The sequence below is a fragment of the Phalacrocorax aristotelis genome, chromosome 7 (assembly GCF_949628215.1).
Source record: "Phalacrocorax aristotelis chromosome 7, bGulAri2.1, whole genome shotgun sequence".
Lineage (NCBI taxonomy): Eukaryota > Metazoa > Chordata > Aves > Suliformes > Phalacrocoracidae > Phalacrocorax > Phalacrocorax aristotelis.
Genome location: NC_134282.1, coordinates 22,651,141 through 22,667,525, shown reverse-complemented (window position 1 = coordinate 22,667,525; position 16,385 = coordinate 22,651,141). Strand labels below are relative to the sequence as shown.

The 16,385-nt window shown below is 36.7% G+C and overlaps 1 protein-coding gene across 5 annotated transcripts in view; it reads left to right on the top strand.

The window, feature by feature from the left end:
• The window catches only part of PXYLP1 (2-phosphoxylose phosphatase 1), a 57,502-nt gene extending 41,387 nt beyond the window's left edge, over positions 1–16,115 (top strand). For all 5 annotated transcript variants that reach the window (XM_075099238.1, XM_075099241.1, XM_075099240.1 and 2 more), the window contains 3 exons: positions 451–577; positions 11,080–11,219; positions 13,765–16,115. In XM_075099238.1, coding sequence (XP_074955339.1) covers positions 451–577; positions 11,080–11,219; positions 13,765–14,696 — 1,199 coding nt within the window. In that variant the 3' untranslated portion in view covers positions 14,697–16,115. The remainder of the gene's footprint in view (positions 1–450; positions 578–11,079; positions 11,220–13,764) is intronic.
• Positions 16,116–16,385: the final 270 nt, after the last annotated feature.

Here is a 16,385-nt window from a genome sequence, read left to right as displayed (position 1 = left end):
ATCCTGAATGATTTTGCTCATTAGCATATCCCCCTAATGCTTATAAAATAAAAAAAAAATTACTCGATCAGAAAGCTCCAGATTAGTCATGGTGCAAAATCTGTCATTATGATAAGGGTCTGCAAGAGAGGCATCATAAGAATAGGGTAGCCTTATTGTGTTGGCAGAGACCAGGGCTTGAATAATGCCTTGTATGGTTGATTGACTTCAGGTACTATGGAGAATGTGCTCAGAACCTGGGTCTTGTATGAATTGTCTTGCAATTTAAAGTGAAATCTTTCTTGGGACAGTAAGTTATAATTTCTTATCAAGGTTTTCCTTCATTGCAACACCAAAGCTATCAAGCCAATTACACCTGTTGTCTTTTCTTAAAGGAAAAAGTGTGTGCAGGGGAATGATTTAGGTAACAGTTGCTTAACTTTTTTTTTTTTTTTGTCCCCTTCACTTCAGGTAACGCACCTCATTATTTTAAACTAGTGTCAGTTCAAGTGTTGATTCGGCATGGCGATAGGTATCCACTATACGCCATTCCCAAGACAAAGAGACCTGACATTGACTGTATGTTGCTGCCTAGCAGGTAAAATTCTTGGCTTTTATCATTACTAGGTGTGTGTTTTGCTTGATAATTATTTTTTGCAGTTTGTGCAGCTTGAAGTATGTTGTGACTTCTGATGTTTGTGTATTGTGGTGGATTAAATAAAACAACCCTGTATCAGTGGTGTACAATATTTCCTTTGAAACAGGAGCAATTACTTGCTACCAGTTCAGACCAAAAGAAATTATTGGTATTTCTGTAAAAACCAAAATCTATGTAATTGAATATTTAGGTTACCATTCCTCTGAGATAAGCTTCTACACATTTTGAAAATAGAAGTTCAGTGTTTGAGAATGTCTCTTCCATTTCAGCTAAGCATGCTTCCTTTTGTGTGAATACAGAAAATTGATATTTGTGTTTAATAGTTATTTTGTCAGAGTTTCCTTAAATTAACGATTTGTATCAAAGTATTTTTAGGGGGAGAAAAAAAAGGGGTGTGTGTTACACTTAACTATCAAAATGCAAGTTAAACAGAGCGCACTGTTTGCTACTTGAAAAACTATCCTTTCCTTGTAGTTACCACTCGCTGTTTAAAACTGTAATGTATAAATGATTTATGTCTGACTGCCATTAAAACGTAATTTACCTTTCTGTTTCAGTAGAGTGTGCTTCTGTCTAACATCATGTCTTTGTAGCTTGCTGATGCTTGTCTTCATACCTGAACCAATTTGAGCTGTAGGTGTAGTCTGAATTGCTTCTTTTCCTTGTGGAAGAACCTCTTGTTTAGATTTTATTCATTGATAAAGGTGAAGCATAATGTAGAAATAAACAGTGGTGAGATAAATCACCAACCTTTGTCCCAGCTTGCTTGATTCTCTGTGGTTTTTCATCTTTCAGGTAGAATCTGTGGTATTTTTTTTCCAACAGTGGACTTTCCAGTGATATTTTTCTTTCAACTGTATCAGATTTGTTAGCAAAATCTCTAAACAAATCTATAGCTTTATCCTGCTGCCCGCTCAGCAGTGTCAGGTGTGGAGATTTCAGTGAGTGGGGCTGCATCCGCCTTGCGTACCTGCATAACATTGCTCAGGAAAAGAGGCATAGCAGGTCTCCTGATCTACTGATATACAAAGCAGTGTAGATATACCATAAATACCTTTTTCCAGAATAGCATGGAATCTGTCTTCAAAGAGATGATGTTCTCACTTTTCTGGTGCAGAATTACTCAGAAGTGGCTTTACTCTGTCATGCTAAAAGTGTTAAAGGCACAGTAAAGTCCATTTCTGACTTAGATATATCAAATGCATGTTTCTTGTTTCGATAGATTCATGGACCACGGTCCCCAAAATTTTAGTAGCCTCTCGTCATCAGCAGCATTTATGATTTTATCTTTCATATCAGCAGTACTCTCCTTTCAGCTTTTCCTCAGTGGGCTTTAACAAAAGAATCTCTCTGGAGGAGAAGATGGATTATGGTACAAGCTTAAATTTGTGATTAGTCTACAGCAGTTCCATTTAGAAAAGCAAACCAATTTTCATATATCTGGTCCTGCGTTGATTTCTGGCTCAAGTATATTAAAAACCAAATGCAGCACTAATATTGCACAGTAGAATGTTGCTAAAATATGGTGAAGTGATATGAAAGAATATCTGAAGCTTCATGTCATACTTATAGAGGTGATGGGAAGCTTGATTCAAGAGGCTTGCTAACTAGATACATACAGTAGTGGATACAAAGGCTGGCAGAAAATGATCAGCAAATTAGATCTTTCTCTGAAGAAAGCTGAAATATGTTGCTTTTCTTTTCAGATATCTGGCTGCATAAAAGAAATTGCCCTGTTACTAGTAGATGTTCTGAAATTTGCAAGGCTTGTACTGCTGTCTTCGGTTGTAGTAGTGTTGTAATGGTATTCTTCTGCCATAAGTAATTGGGTAGTAACTGTAACTGCTGAATCAAGCTACTGCTATGGTGGTTGTGGTAACCCTATGAAAGTTTGAAACCATCATCAGTTTTAGCCCATCTGTGTGTCTGCCTGTTTGTAGGAAACAGACTTAAGAGCTCCTAAGTTATATTCAGGCTACCCTATCTGCCTGCCTACATTTCCTATGAAATCTAACCAGAGGAAAACTTAGAATTTTTTTCCTCTCAACAGAAGAAAAATACAATATTCCACAATATGCTGTTGTCTGCAAGGTATACAAGTATACATATACATTTTTAAGAGTAAAATGGGAAGCAAAGTAGACATGAGGAGTCTGCTTTTTATAGCTGACATGGCACTGGAATTTTGAAGATTCAAATAACTTATAATTTTACTGGTTTTAGAGTGTATATATGTACTTACATCTTTCTTAGCTGTTTGATACAAGTATGAAAATGAGAAATTGAGCAAAACCACATCTTCCTTTTTTGAAAGGAGACTACTTTTTTGGGATGCCTGTCTATGAATACAACCCAAAATAGCTGATTTTCTGACTATACTGAACAAGTTTCATAAGTGACAGTGGTCTGTGACCTTTTACATAGTGCAAGTTAAAAAAAAAAAAAAAAAGGGAAAAAAAACACACCGAAACTTTCCTCTGCTATCATGTTGACTGCTTCTTTTGTTTATTTGTACTTCAACTTCCACCAAAATCCTTGTTTTGTCAAGAAATGGCATTCGGTGGTCTTATCTAACATGCTCCAAGAGAAGTTTGAATCCTTTGAGAGGTGCCCAACCCCAACAGTGTTCTGTGCCTGCTGCGAGCCGGCAGGCTTTCTGAAATTAGATATGCAGCCCTGAGATTGCAGACAGGAGACCAAACTCCAAATATCTCCTGTCATAGTGTTCAGTGGGCAATTAATTTCTCTAACCAGATGAAAAGTGAATCATTTGCTAATAGCTATGATAACATTTTTAATGATGTGCCTTTAAGGGGCGAGATTATTTTCAGCGTAAGTAAGGTAACTAAGTAAAGAAATACAGTCCAGATCCATTTTGGAGTTCTTAAAGGCTCTGATCTTCTCATCTTGCTCAATAGCTGTCATGTTAGAAAGTACGTGAGAAAACTTATTTCAAAGGTGTTAACGGCAAGTGACAAAGTTGGGTGAGTAGCAATATTACAGTGCCACATGAGACCTTAGTTTTGTATTTGTCGGAGAAGCTTTTATAGCTATTTCCACTTGAGCTTCAGGCCAGGAGTACAACGTGAAGGCCCTGGAGTCAGGAAAACTCTCCATAAAAGGCAAACAAGTAGTGCAGCTTTGGACACTGCCAACAGAATGACCAACTCAAGCAGTTAAGAGGACATAGTGTCAGGGTGTGAGGAGGCCACCAGTGTAGATACCCTTGGCTGTTACTGATTTATGCAGCATTAGGACATCAATGTGTAGAGGATACAGCCACTAAAAATTGGAGGAGAACCAAAAAGACCTTGTCTCCTTGTGAACGAAGTTTATGTAAAATAGAATCTCCTGGCCAACTTTGAAATGGCAGCAGAAAGATTAAAGGAGTTGGCTGTGTACCATTCTGTCCAGATGGTTAAAGCTGACCTTTCCGAATAAAGCTAGAATTGTTAGTGTTTCTGCCATTGTTTTGAATGGAACATTTATTACTTTAACATCAGGAAGCTATTTGCTGAGCTTGGCTGTCAGGCTTATATTCCTTTGTGATGTAAATTTGGTGCTTGATTGTAAACGTATTTATATTGAGAGTATGACAAAGGATGTAATTGCTGCCTTTGAACTGAAGGTATCTTGATGCTGTATAATTAAGCTGAGATGTCTGAAAGTCTGGCTTGTTTAACCTTTCTGGACTTCAGTTTCAGGTAAGTATGCTGCTCATATTCAGTCTGTTCTTTATTTGACTTGGCATTCAGCTGATGGAATTAATTAATTAAGCAGATTATGCTACAGCCCCATGGACTTCTAATGGGTATGCAAAATAGCCTTGAGGTCATGCTTTGGTTTTGTGAATTATGGATTGTGACATATAACTGTGGAATGAATATAAGCAAATGGATTAAATGCTTTGGAGATTTCTTCCATCTAAAACTTAAATTAATGTTGTTGTTGTTGTTATTATTATCATCATCATCATCATCATCATCATCATCATCGTCTGGATGCAAATTTCCAAAGTGATAATATATATATTATATATATACTTAATATATACACTTAATATATACTTTATATATATTATAGATATACTTATATACATCTATATAAAATATATATACTTTTTCCTCAAGAAAATTAATTGAATGATGTTATTAAAATCCTTTCACTGTAGTGTTTGCTCATTGGGGAGAATAAATTGATCTCCCACTTTTTCCCTTTGTATCTTCTGTTTATAGTGTCAAAAGTAAAACAAATATGCAGTGTTTCTTCATTGAGTTTGTATGTGAGATAGAGAAGAAATGGTTTTTGGAAGATGCTAAAATGATTTCAGAAAATTGCTATAATTTGATATGCTGGGTTAATTAGTATATGCTTTAAGGCATTTTGAGAGGTGTTGATGTTAATCATAAGAAGGTTAGTAACAAAAATTTGAATTTTAGGTTCAATGTGCGCATGTCTTGAAACTGCCAGAAAAAATGAGAGAGAAGAGTGTGTGAGAGGGAAGTGTCATACTGTGAGCTAAAGGAGGTGTGGATTTGATTTGGAGTGAGGTCAAAGAATGATCCAGACCAGAATTCGATGAAGGAAGGTCTCCTAAGGCCTCTTCTGACTTCTCTAAAGACTCAGAAGAGCAGGGAAGTAGACTGGATCACTGTAGAGTCTGTTACAAAAGCGTAAAAACTGCAAGACCTTTATGAATAAATAAACCCCAACAATACTAATGCTGTCTTAAGTATCTTTTTTGTAGACTACAATAATCTGTTGTTGTTTTTAGCAGCTGTTTCCATTCATTTGTCTTCTAAAAAGGAAATGGTGTAGTCCTTTGAACTAACACTTTTTAATTTACCTGAACTTCACAGAAAACATGTTATTTTTGCTTGAAGTTATGAAATAATTTTTTGCATTGTAAGTAAGGAGAAAAGGGACTTGCTTTTGGTACAGTTAGCAAAATCTGGTATGATACGGTTACAAAAAGGTAATGTACAAAAAGGTCAGAAGTTTGGTATGTGTCTGGCGTGGTCACGTTTACTCACCAAGTGACACACTGAGGGTTCTGCAGCTCCTTGTGAGAAGTTTGGTCCTCTTGGCTTGTGAAAATTCTGCATTTGCTAACAAAAGTGACATTTGCATAGATAAATTCCATTTAGGAAGAAAAAACCCAATATCTCATTTGTATTAATGTCCACCTTCACAAGTTCTTTCCTGAGGCATATAGATCTGCAGAACTCGAGTATAGTGCTGTGAGAGGACAGCACTAAGCAGTAACAGAAGTAAGATAAATAAAAAGTTTACCCCTCCTTAATTTTCTGAAGCATCTGTAGTCTGCTCTTAGTTTTCTACTTGATTAACTGCTCAGTTTTAGCTTTTAAATAAATGACTCTTAGTAATTGATCTCAATAATTAAAGTAATTCGTCCACTGCAGTTTTTCTTTTAATCATAACTTTGACCACCATATTTTTTGGTCTGTAGCATCTTATATGGTGGTAAAAGTACATTGTTTATGCCACTCTTGAATTTTTATGAATATGAAAATTATTAGATAAACTCTAGTTGCATGTAGTCTTGTCAAGATATCTTTCCACATCTGTTTCTTAAGTACTCTACTTCATCTTAATTAGATTACCTTTGCAATTTTTATAGACAAGTAGTCTGAAATTTGTAGGTTGCTCAAAAGAGTATTAAGTTTAATGAGTTGGAGGACAGGTTGAATGCTGTGGTTTGGCCATCAGGGTTGTTGAAGAAACAAGGCTTACACTCTACTTCATTTTACAGTATGCACAGCAGAAATAAGGCAATAGTTCAGTGGTCCAACAGCTTTGATAGGAACAGGCTTTAACATGCTTTCCTATCAAGGAATAAATTTTAATCAAAAGTAGTCCTAAAATTCATAAACTTAAGGGTTGAGGGATGGGGAATTTTTACTGAAATTGACCTTGTTGGGTCCAATTTGCAGCTTAGGCCTAAAGGAGGAACAAAACTCTGCTCTAGATCTGATTTCTATTTATGTTTTAATACTTTAATAAAACCAGTTTTCTACTCACAAGGATCACTAGGGAAGGAAATGTTTCACAAATAGACAATATAAATCAATAGCAATATTTTCCTGAGTGGTCCTGAGAAGCAAGTATGATTTTCATCTTGCCCTGTGAATTAACTGTCAAGTCTAGGAATAGTCTTCATGGTGTGGTGTTTCATTATTATTGTTGTTGTTATTATTTATTATTATTAACAAAGGCAGTTAGCTCAAAGAGCTAACCTCTTACCAAGAGGCTTCCATGAACTCAAACAGTCTGAGCATCACTTTATCCAGGGGCAGAAAGCCCCACTGTCTCCCATAGCAGTTCCCAAATAGCAACCTAGAAGTGTTGAATTCAGTTAGTCTCATGGGGGTGGGGTGCAAAAATGTCCTATAACAAAGTTTCTGTGCTGCTATACAAGATTTGAGGCTTTGGTGTATAATGTTTGAACTTAATGTTGATACGCATGCGTTATATTTCATACCTTTGCACATATCTAATAGATGCAATAGATGTATTTTCATGCATGTTTCTGGCACAGTATATTGTGTCCTCATAGCTAAGCCATCCAAAATCTATCAGCAGATTTTCTGAGGTGTCGTGTATATGCTCACTCTGGTACTATATTTCTCACTAATTCCAAACAATCAGCAAGTTAGTGTTTGCTTCTCATTTAAAAAAAAAAAAAGAGCTAACCCCAAACCAAACAAAAAACCACAAAACCCCCCAACCAACCAAACAGAACCCCCCCAACCAAACAAAAAATAAGCAAAACCCCAACAAAAACCCAAAAAAACAACCAACCAAAAAAAAACCCCAACCCCAGCCAAAACCACCTCTGCTTTTTTGTATCTGAACTCCTCAAGGAAAAAGAAAATTTTTATTGAAGGGTGTCAGCTCAGTTGCTAGCAGAAATAAACATATAGTTCAAATAGTTGCACAGTGTGATTTCTTTCCATTTACACTGGTTACAGTGTAGCAATAAAGAGGTGACATTTTGGTATTAAAGCTTGTTAAGACCTTTGCAAATAGGATATTTAAATGTTGGTCCATTTTAATGCTAGTGCATGAAAACTTACACTATTAAATCTGGGATCTATTACCCCAGTGTTTACTTTGTAAATTACAAAGAGACTAGCTGAATTCGTTATTTGAGGGAAAAGAAGCCTCCTTAGTTTCGTTACAGATAAAATTTATTTTATTTTACAAAAATAAAGTCATTAAAAGGCAAATTAACGGACATTAAAAATAAGAAATAAATATTCAAACTTAGAAAAAAGTATGGCTGTTACTAGTGGTGTTGGGTGAGAAGCTATTCCACAGTCTGACAAAATTGGAAATATTTATTTTATGAATAGATTTTCCCACTGTGGTAGCTTACCATCGTAATGTCCAGCAGATTACAGAAGGATATCTCTTTAGCCCATTTTTATTTTCTGGTTACCTTTATGGAAATCCAATTTTAAGGATAATATTTCAGTCTTTTGAACCGTACAACTGAGTAATTTTCTTTGCTTCCTGCTCAAACAGTCCCAGCAGTCTTAGCTGTGTTGCCTAGAAACCCCATCTCCTGCAGCATCTGTAAATTGGCCAATTCAACAAGAGGATTAATATTCTAAATAAAAGAGAAATCTTGGGGTGGAGAGGAGGAATCATTTGTTAGCTAGTAGCCTGAGTCGTGCTGTAAATTTTGCTGTTGAGAAAAATAAGTTTTAATTTGGTGAATTATATGGGGTTAATCATAAGAATTGCTGGTATGTTCAGAATTTGGTTACATACATGAGGATTACATTCAGGATGGAAGTATATTGTAGCCTGAGGTCTGTTCCCTTTGGGCAGAATGGCTTCTCTTTCTGTTGTTTGATTTTTATTTTTTTCCCTGAAATATATTTACCAAGTGGTAGGCTTTGAATTTATATTCAGAAATATGTCTAACAGTTGTATTTCATAGTTCAATTCTGCAAGCATGTGCTTAACTTGTGCTCACTTTAAAAATAATATAATCCAAAGTTAACTTGCCTCTAGCTGTGTATATGAAAAGCTATATTAATGCATTGGAATATAATCTTATCAATTATCATACATTCTATCATTTTATCTTGGATGTTAGTTTATCTTGCCTGCCAATTTTTAGGTTAATCTTCTTACAAACTATTCGTAAATACTTTTCTTGCTTCTTTCCTTTCCTCCTTCCCACAAGTGATTGCTGACAGTTTTATTAGTACAGGTTTGATTCTATTAGAATTCAGGTTTTTTGTAAGCAGAGCAGCAAAAGAAGAGAATGGATAATGCAGTTCTAGTTTTCTTGCGCGTGTATTTGCAGAACTTTCTAATTAAGTGAACAGGGTTTAAGTTATGATTGACAGCTTATTCGTATCTAGAGTTTTTTAAAGTGCAAAGTTCAGAAAATTGGTAGTTCAGCCTGCTACGTCTGTAATAAGCTTAAAAAGCTATTTGCTAATGGGTTTAATTTAATTTTCTCAGTTTAATTCTTCCATTTTTAGATTGCACTGCTGGGCTGTGAAAATAGTGAAATGTACAAAAAGTTCTGTTTGAAATTTACATCTGGAGCTGGATTAAGCTTTCTAACCTATGCTTAGTACAACAGGAAGCCTCCACTGCTTTAGAAAGGAACAAAGCCTTTTTTATGTACCTCTGCTTCTCAAATATTAATCTTCATTTGTGTTGTTAAAATTATAACATACAGAAGAAGCTGTGGATTTAGAATGCCATAAATTGGCTGGGTTTTCCTTTCAATTAGAAGTAAAATCGAAAAAACTTCTTTTGATATTTTTCTCTCGTTTTGCTTTTTGTCCCATTTTGCATTTCTTCCTTACTGGCAGTTGTACCATAATTTATTGTAACATTTTTCTTCCCAAGATTTTTTTTTTCTGACGGCAAATTGAATACTGGAAAATTCAAGTTTTATGAAATGATATGACAAAAAGCTACCTTTCCATTGAAGGAAGAGGCACTGATTCTTATGAGACCTCCTGTACATGCATGCTGTGAGCATAGCTCTGCAAGAGGTGCTTTCTCATTTAAGAGAGTTTCTCAGCTGGCGCTTCTATATAAGCATGAATGTCTTTGTCCTAGTGAACTTTGTTTCCAGACCCTTACTCCTACTTTAGTGGTGTTATTGCTCCCTCTTGTGGTTCGTGCAACTCTGGAAGTTTTTTTTAGACCTGAGGTTTTTCTATCAAAACAGTTTATCATTATACCAAAGTGTAAGTATGAACAATGAACACAAAACCCAGACTTCTGTAAAAGTTCTCTGACCAAATTTATCTTTTTTTAAAAAATATGTTTTTTAATGAGCAACATAAAAACATTTACTGTATTCATGCTGGAAGTTCTATGCAAATGAGAACCATCTGGGGCAGAGCTGGGTTGCCAAACAGTTTCTGACTTAGTTCTGCATGAAAGTAGAGAGGTGACTGTGTAACATTTGTTGAAAGTTGACATTTAACAAATCCCTATGTAATGTATTTCTGTTGTAAAAGTGTGATCATAGGCTTCGTTTTACATTTTTTAAAAAACGGTTTAAAAACCTTTCAACTACATTGTTTGTGGACTGCTTTGTATATGTAATTTTCAGCATGGCAGTACAACAGAACTGAGTCTGTGGGGTATTTAAAATTTGCAGAACAGTTTAGGATATCTAAGCATTCTTTCACTGACTTGAATTCTGTTTCAGTGAGTTAACCTAGACTTCTTTGTGTATATCTTTTTTCCAGTTGTATTCATACGTGCTTTGTGGGGGTATCCTATCTGTTTAAGTGTCCAGCCATGTTGGATTCTTTCTTCCCGAGTAATAGTGTAATACCCAAACCAATGACTTCCAATTTTAATGAGGCTCCTGGATACTACTTTCTGGGTACCACTTAATTGAGGCTACAAGTGCTGTTTGATTTGAAGCCTGAAGTAATTAGAAATAAAGGCTGAGCTTGTAATCAGCATTGTACATCACAAAACCTGAGAATTCCTTCAAGATCATCTACTTAAAATACTGGTTATTTGAACCCCTTTATAGGTTGTTAGTGCCTTTGGCTGTGGTGTTGAAGTGCAGTGGTACTTCAGGAACTGGAGAGAATATTTTTTGATAAGGATTTTTTTTAAACTCACATAGTATTCATAATTGCATTCAAAAAACCCCTAAAAATCTTTCCAAATTACTTACTGAAAGGTATTGTAATTTTAACATGACGAGACAACAGTCTCCCTGTAGCTCTTTGGTAGTTAGTAAGTAGTGAGATTTCTTTTGCATACTTGCAAAAGTCCTGAGTAAGAGCAGATGTTGTCTCCGTGGGAAATAACCTCACACCATGAAATTTCTGAGCTGACATACTTGGAATACTTGACTCTCTTGAGCTGTTTTCCCCATACGCTTTTGGAAGTGTTCACATTTTGGTTTACCTCTCTAGGAAACCTTCTCATCCTCAGCTTGAAGCTTTCATTAAACATATGTCCAAAGGGTCTGCAGCAAAAATGGATGGTTCCCTAAGCACCCTGCCTCGTTACCCTAGTCATTCTTCCTGCGAAATGGGAGAGCTTACACAGACAGGTAAGATGCCATAGCAGCTCTGTTCTTTTCCTCTGCTCTGTCAGCTTGAAAAGGGTTCTTCTATTTTTCTTTATATTAAAATAAATGCTTTTTTATGGGGAGCATATAATGTTGGGCATAGCCTAGGTTATGCTGGGATATGAATAAAGTGTTAGACTCTCTACTGTGAAAGTGGCAACAGTTTTAGAAACCATGCTTTATCCTGTAGCTTGCCTGCATTCTGTTACAGATTGGTTACCCTTGGCATCTCTTTGAACTTCATTTGTAACAAGTCAGAGCACCTTTCCTTGATGTTGCTCTGCACCACAAAATTGCTTTGTCACCCTTGTGAAAAAAGGCATTGCTCAGTCCCTCCTGAGAAAGATCTGGTACCCTCTTACTGATCGGTTTGTAATGCAGAATTGCCCTGGAACTAAAGAACAATCATTTAGTTGCCAGTTGTCACCCGTGATGTAACTACTGTGTCCTCTGCGAGAGATTCAGATGTAACAGACACGTTTGATGCTTGTATTATGGAAATTGAAAGACTTTTAAACATCTAGTGCTTTCTTCCTCTCCCTCCGCCTCCTCTACCCCCGCCCCCCCCAAGCTTTGTGATGAAATATGTTTTCTGGTGTATTTATTTAGTGTATTTTCACTACAGGAAAACGAAGCATGTTCTTATTCCACCTGTCGGTTCTGCTCAGCTAGTTATTGGGAGAAAAGGCGAAAATATCAGCAATAAATTCTAAACAACTTCTTTAAAAAATGAAGTTTTGAGACTTCATCAATACTACCACTGAGAGGAAGGCTGCCAAACTCTGCTAGTGAACATATTCTTTAGTTTATACCAAAAGGGTAAAGGAGACGGGAAGTAACTGGGAGTTTTGCAGTCAGGGATTTGAGTATGCAGAAGAAAGTAAGTGGAGACCTGAGAGTATTGTGGTGCTGGGGGCATTGGGAATATTAGAAAGAGACAAAGGTTTTGGAATTGGAGAGGGAAGGTGGTGGTAATGCTGGATCAGAGCAGTGATAAAAGGGCATTGGAAAGGATCTGAGACCACTGCCAGCAGGCATTAGAAAATATGAGGGGAACAAAAGGTAAGAAGACAGGAGTACAGAAAGTTGCCACTTCGTAAGAAACAGATTTTTGCAGATTCCACAGCTCTTGGAATTGTTTCTGTTCTCCACCCAGAACAGCCAGCTGAACTGGTATGAACTGAAGCCCATGTGTGTGTTTGCTGCACTTATTTTTCTGCATGTGTTCATATCAGTGTGTCAAAAGTGGAAATATAGAAGTGCTTTCCCACAAACATGTGGAAACATACTGTTGCACAACTGGGTAGAAATGTGATTGTGAAAAGGGTTAGTCACATGTGGATTTTTCTCTTAAACATTCATTAATTTAATTTGAAAATTCACATTAGTAATACTTCTCTGTGCCTTTTCAAATTTTAACACTAATCCGTTCCATTTTATTCCCACACCTTGCTTTTAACTGTGTTGCTCTTTTTATCTTAAATACTAATGACTGAAAGAGCATATCACAGTGGATCTGGGTAGTCAGCTGGTTTGGAGACTCACTAGAGAGTGAAAATGGTGTTGAAGATTTGGGGAGTTAGCACCATTTTCTTTTGACAGCTGTCTTTCTAGGAATCTCCTGTATTTTTTAGTCCAAAAGTTTCCTATATTCTGGGATCCCATCAGAAGAAATATTTGTGTTAGGCCAGTGTCAAGTCTGGCAAAGTGACCTCAGGAGAAATCTAGTCAGGTTACCCAGGAACTTTTCCTAACATTACACACAGCTTGTAACTGAGGTACTATTTGAGACTCCTATTGCCTGTAGTAAGTTCTGTAGATGTTCTGGTGCAAAAAGGATTCATACCTGTTGCTTTGCTGTGAGAGGATTACACAAGCAAAGTGGATGCTGGAGTAAAGGTTTTGGCATGTAAGAAGGATACACACCCTCTTCCTTTCCAGCTGGATAAAGGCAGAGCATTAGTGTAAGAATTATCAAGCTGTTTGAGTACTTCCTGAAGGAAGATGGAGAAGGAAGTTTGATGCGATAGCCATACCTCACCACTCTGCTTTGTGAGTTTACACACTAGTTTATATTCCATGTATTAATTTCCTGACTGCTCGTACTTTATTGGCTGCCATAAATTTGCAGGGAGTTCAGCGTTCACTCCCTGTCTGGAAACCTGACTCGGTCTGGATGCATCTCCGTAGCCACCATACTTTTATAATTGTTCGGCACATACACTCTGTGTTTCTAGGCCAAAGATCAAACATTAAACCACTAAGGTTTTAAACAAATTTTGTGGAACCAGCTTTTTCTATTTGTATCTCACTTTAGCTCCTAGAATCTGAGAGATACTGAAGAATAACAAGTATCTTGTATTTTGTGCAATTTGCTAAAAGTCAAGCGTAGGTGAAGTTCAGGTTTGAAATTCATAACCTTTTAACTGCATTTAGCAGTGAGACTGCTAGCTGTCTTTTATTTTTTCTCCAAAACTAAGAAGATTCTAATCATGTGTTTTAAATTCTTTTGAAAAATCTCTTCCAGGGGTTGTACAACACTTGCGAAATGGACAACTATTACGAGAAATTTATATAAATAAACGTAAACTGCTTCTGAGTGACTGGACAGCAAAACAGCTCTACTTGGAGACAACAGGAAAAAGTCGAACCCTGCAGAGTGCGCTGGCGCTGCTATATGCTTTTTTGCCAGACTTTGACTGGAAGAAAATTAACTTGAGGCATCAGTGGAGCACCATTTTTTGCTCTGGAAGCTGCGACTGTCCTATGCGAAACCACTACCTAGAAGAAGAACAACACAGACAGTACAGTTTACGGGTGAAAAACAATGATTTGGAGAAAGTATACGTGGATATGGCAAAGATTGTGGGCATTCCTACCAGGCAGTTGAGAGCTTCTAACCCAATAGATTCTCTCTTGTGCTATTTTTGCCACAATGTCAGTTTTCCGTGCACCAAAACTGGCTGCATCGGCATGGAACACTTCAAAGTAATCAAAAGACATCAGTTGGAGGATGAGAGAGAAAGACAGGAGAAGAAACTTTATTTCTTGTATGCACTATTGGCTACTCATCCTCTCCTCAACCAGACTGTTAATCGGCTGCAGCGTATTGCAGAAGGCAAGAAAGAAGAAGTATTTGTTCTTTACTCTGCACATGATGTCACCTTGTCACCTGTTCTTAGTGCCTTGGGCGTTACAGAGGCCAGATTTCCAAGATTTGCTGCCAGATTAGTTTTTGAGCTGTGGCAGGATGGGAAGAGACCCAAAGAACACTTTATCCGCATCCTGTATAATGGCGCTGATGTCACATTCCAGACCTCGTTTTGCAAGGATTATTATAAACATTCCAGCAAGCCAATGTGCCCACTAGAAAAATTTGTTAACTTTGTCAAGAGGGATATGTTCTTAGTTTTTAACAGCACTAGTTATTATGATGCATGTCGTAGAAGACCACTGTAGGGAAGTAACGTGAGAAGGAAGTAATGTTAACTTGTGTATCAGTGAAAGTCTGTATTCTGGTTGAGACACAGTTCAGTTTTGTTATTTCTTGTACATGTAAGTACAAAAGGATATTGCTTGAAACATTCTTCCAATAGTTTTATTTTCATTCAGACTGCAGATGGTGTCCAACAGAAGAACAAATACTGAGGGAGTGTTATTTATATATGAGTATGTTCACATGTGCTGTGTTAACTGTAATGAAATGATAAATCACAGGGGCTACTGTAACCTGGACGTTGCTTGACAAAGAGTGAGAGAGCATAGACTTTGTTTCTCTGTATTCCAGAGCAATACTTGGATACCATAAGTTTAAAACCAAAACCATTTTTTTTACCACCATCTCAGTCATTTCAAGCAGTTTGTATCAAGGTGTTTATAAATTCCAGGCATCTGCATTAAACCAGTTGTAAGGAATTCTTGAAGTTCCCTACTCAGAAAGAAGCAATTTAATATTTAGGAGCAGGTCTTTAAAGCAAAGTGCATGTGTGTATCTGTGCATGCTGACCTGAGCACGTACACATGAGAGTGTGCCTTTTTGACCTCATAGACCTATAAATACTTGGCTATTGCTGCCAGTACCAGAGAAGGGTGTACTGGAAAATGGATACAAAACTCTATTCTTTGATCGCACTTTCAGCACTTTGAATAGTTCAAACACAGTCTAGAAATATGTAAAGGTCTTGTGACATTAAAATAGATAGGAAACAGTAACATTACCACTGAACCTGAGTGGGAAGTTAGGATTAGAAGTTAGTTTTATGGTGAAGTGTTGGGATCTTTCCCCTTGTGAACATGTTCAAGCTGCTGTGCTATGGAACAAATTGGTGTTTTAGGAATTTGATATAGTGACTGCTTGAGGCAGCTTGACTAAACGCTAAGAAAATTTTGTAGTTGAGTTAGTATTTTTATGGACTAGGAAGCTCTTATTTTGTAAGATCAGACTTGTACTTATTGTACTGTGTATATTTATAACACAGTAGATCTTTCCTACTTGTGTAGTTTGTAAAGACCTGTGAAGCTGACTTTTAGACATTTTTCCCCCTTGATCCGGTTGTTAAGACTTAAGAATAAACTGTCTTTTATGGGTAATCTGAACAATGAATAGATATGAAAACTTGTACTTAAACTGCTTTCATTTCTTTAGGAGTAGTAAATTGAGAAGCAATTGTTAATAGACCTCACAGAAATTTTATAATGGTGGAGTTTTTTTACATCTCTAGAAATAATTTAGTCTGTGACTTGTGATTTAATGGTGCTAGTTTATCAAAGAAGACATAACTCAGCATAAATTCTCTGGCTATTGGCATTCCACTCTCCCTGTTTTCAGTGCTGCATTTGAACATGTTTCTTTAAATAAAATTTGAGGGACTCTTTGTACACTTGTGTGTTACGTTTATTCTGTCTTCCTTAGCTGCTTGCAGTAACAGAATAAGTGTGTATTGTTAATCTGCTTGTTGCATTAGTAGCTTCTGCACTTCATATGTTCTGGTTCCCAGTCTGAGAAGGGGCAGGTAAACATTTCATGAATAGAAATAATGATAGAAAATTTGGGGCTTTTGTACCACTTTAGAATGTGTAACTTCTGGAAAGGTTTTCTTTCTGTCTAAGAGACTAGCTCTGTCATACATGCTTGTGTGCTGGAGGGCA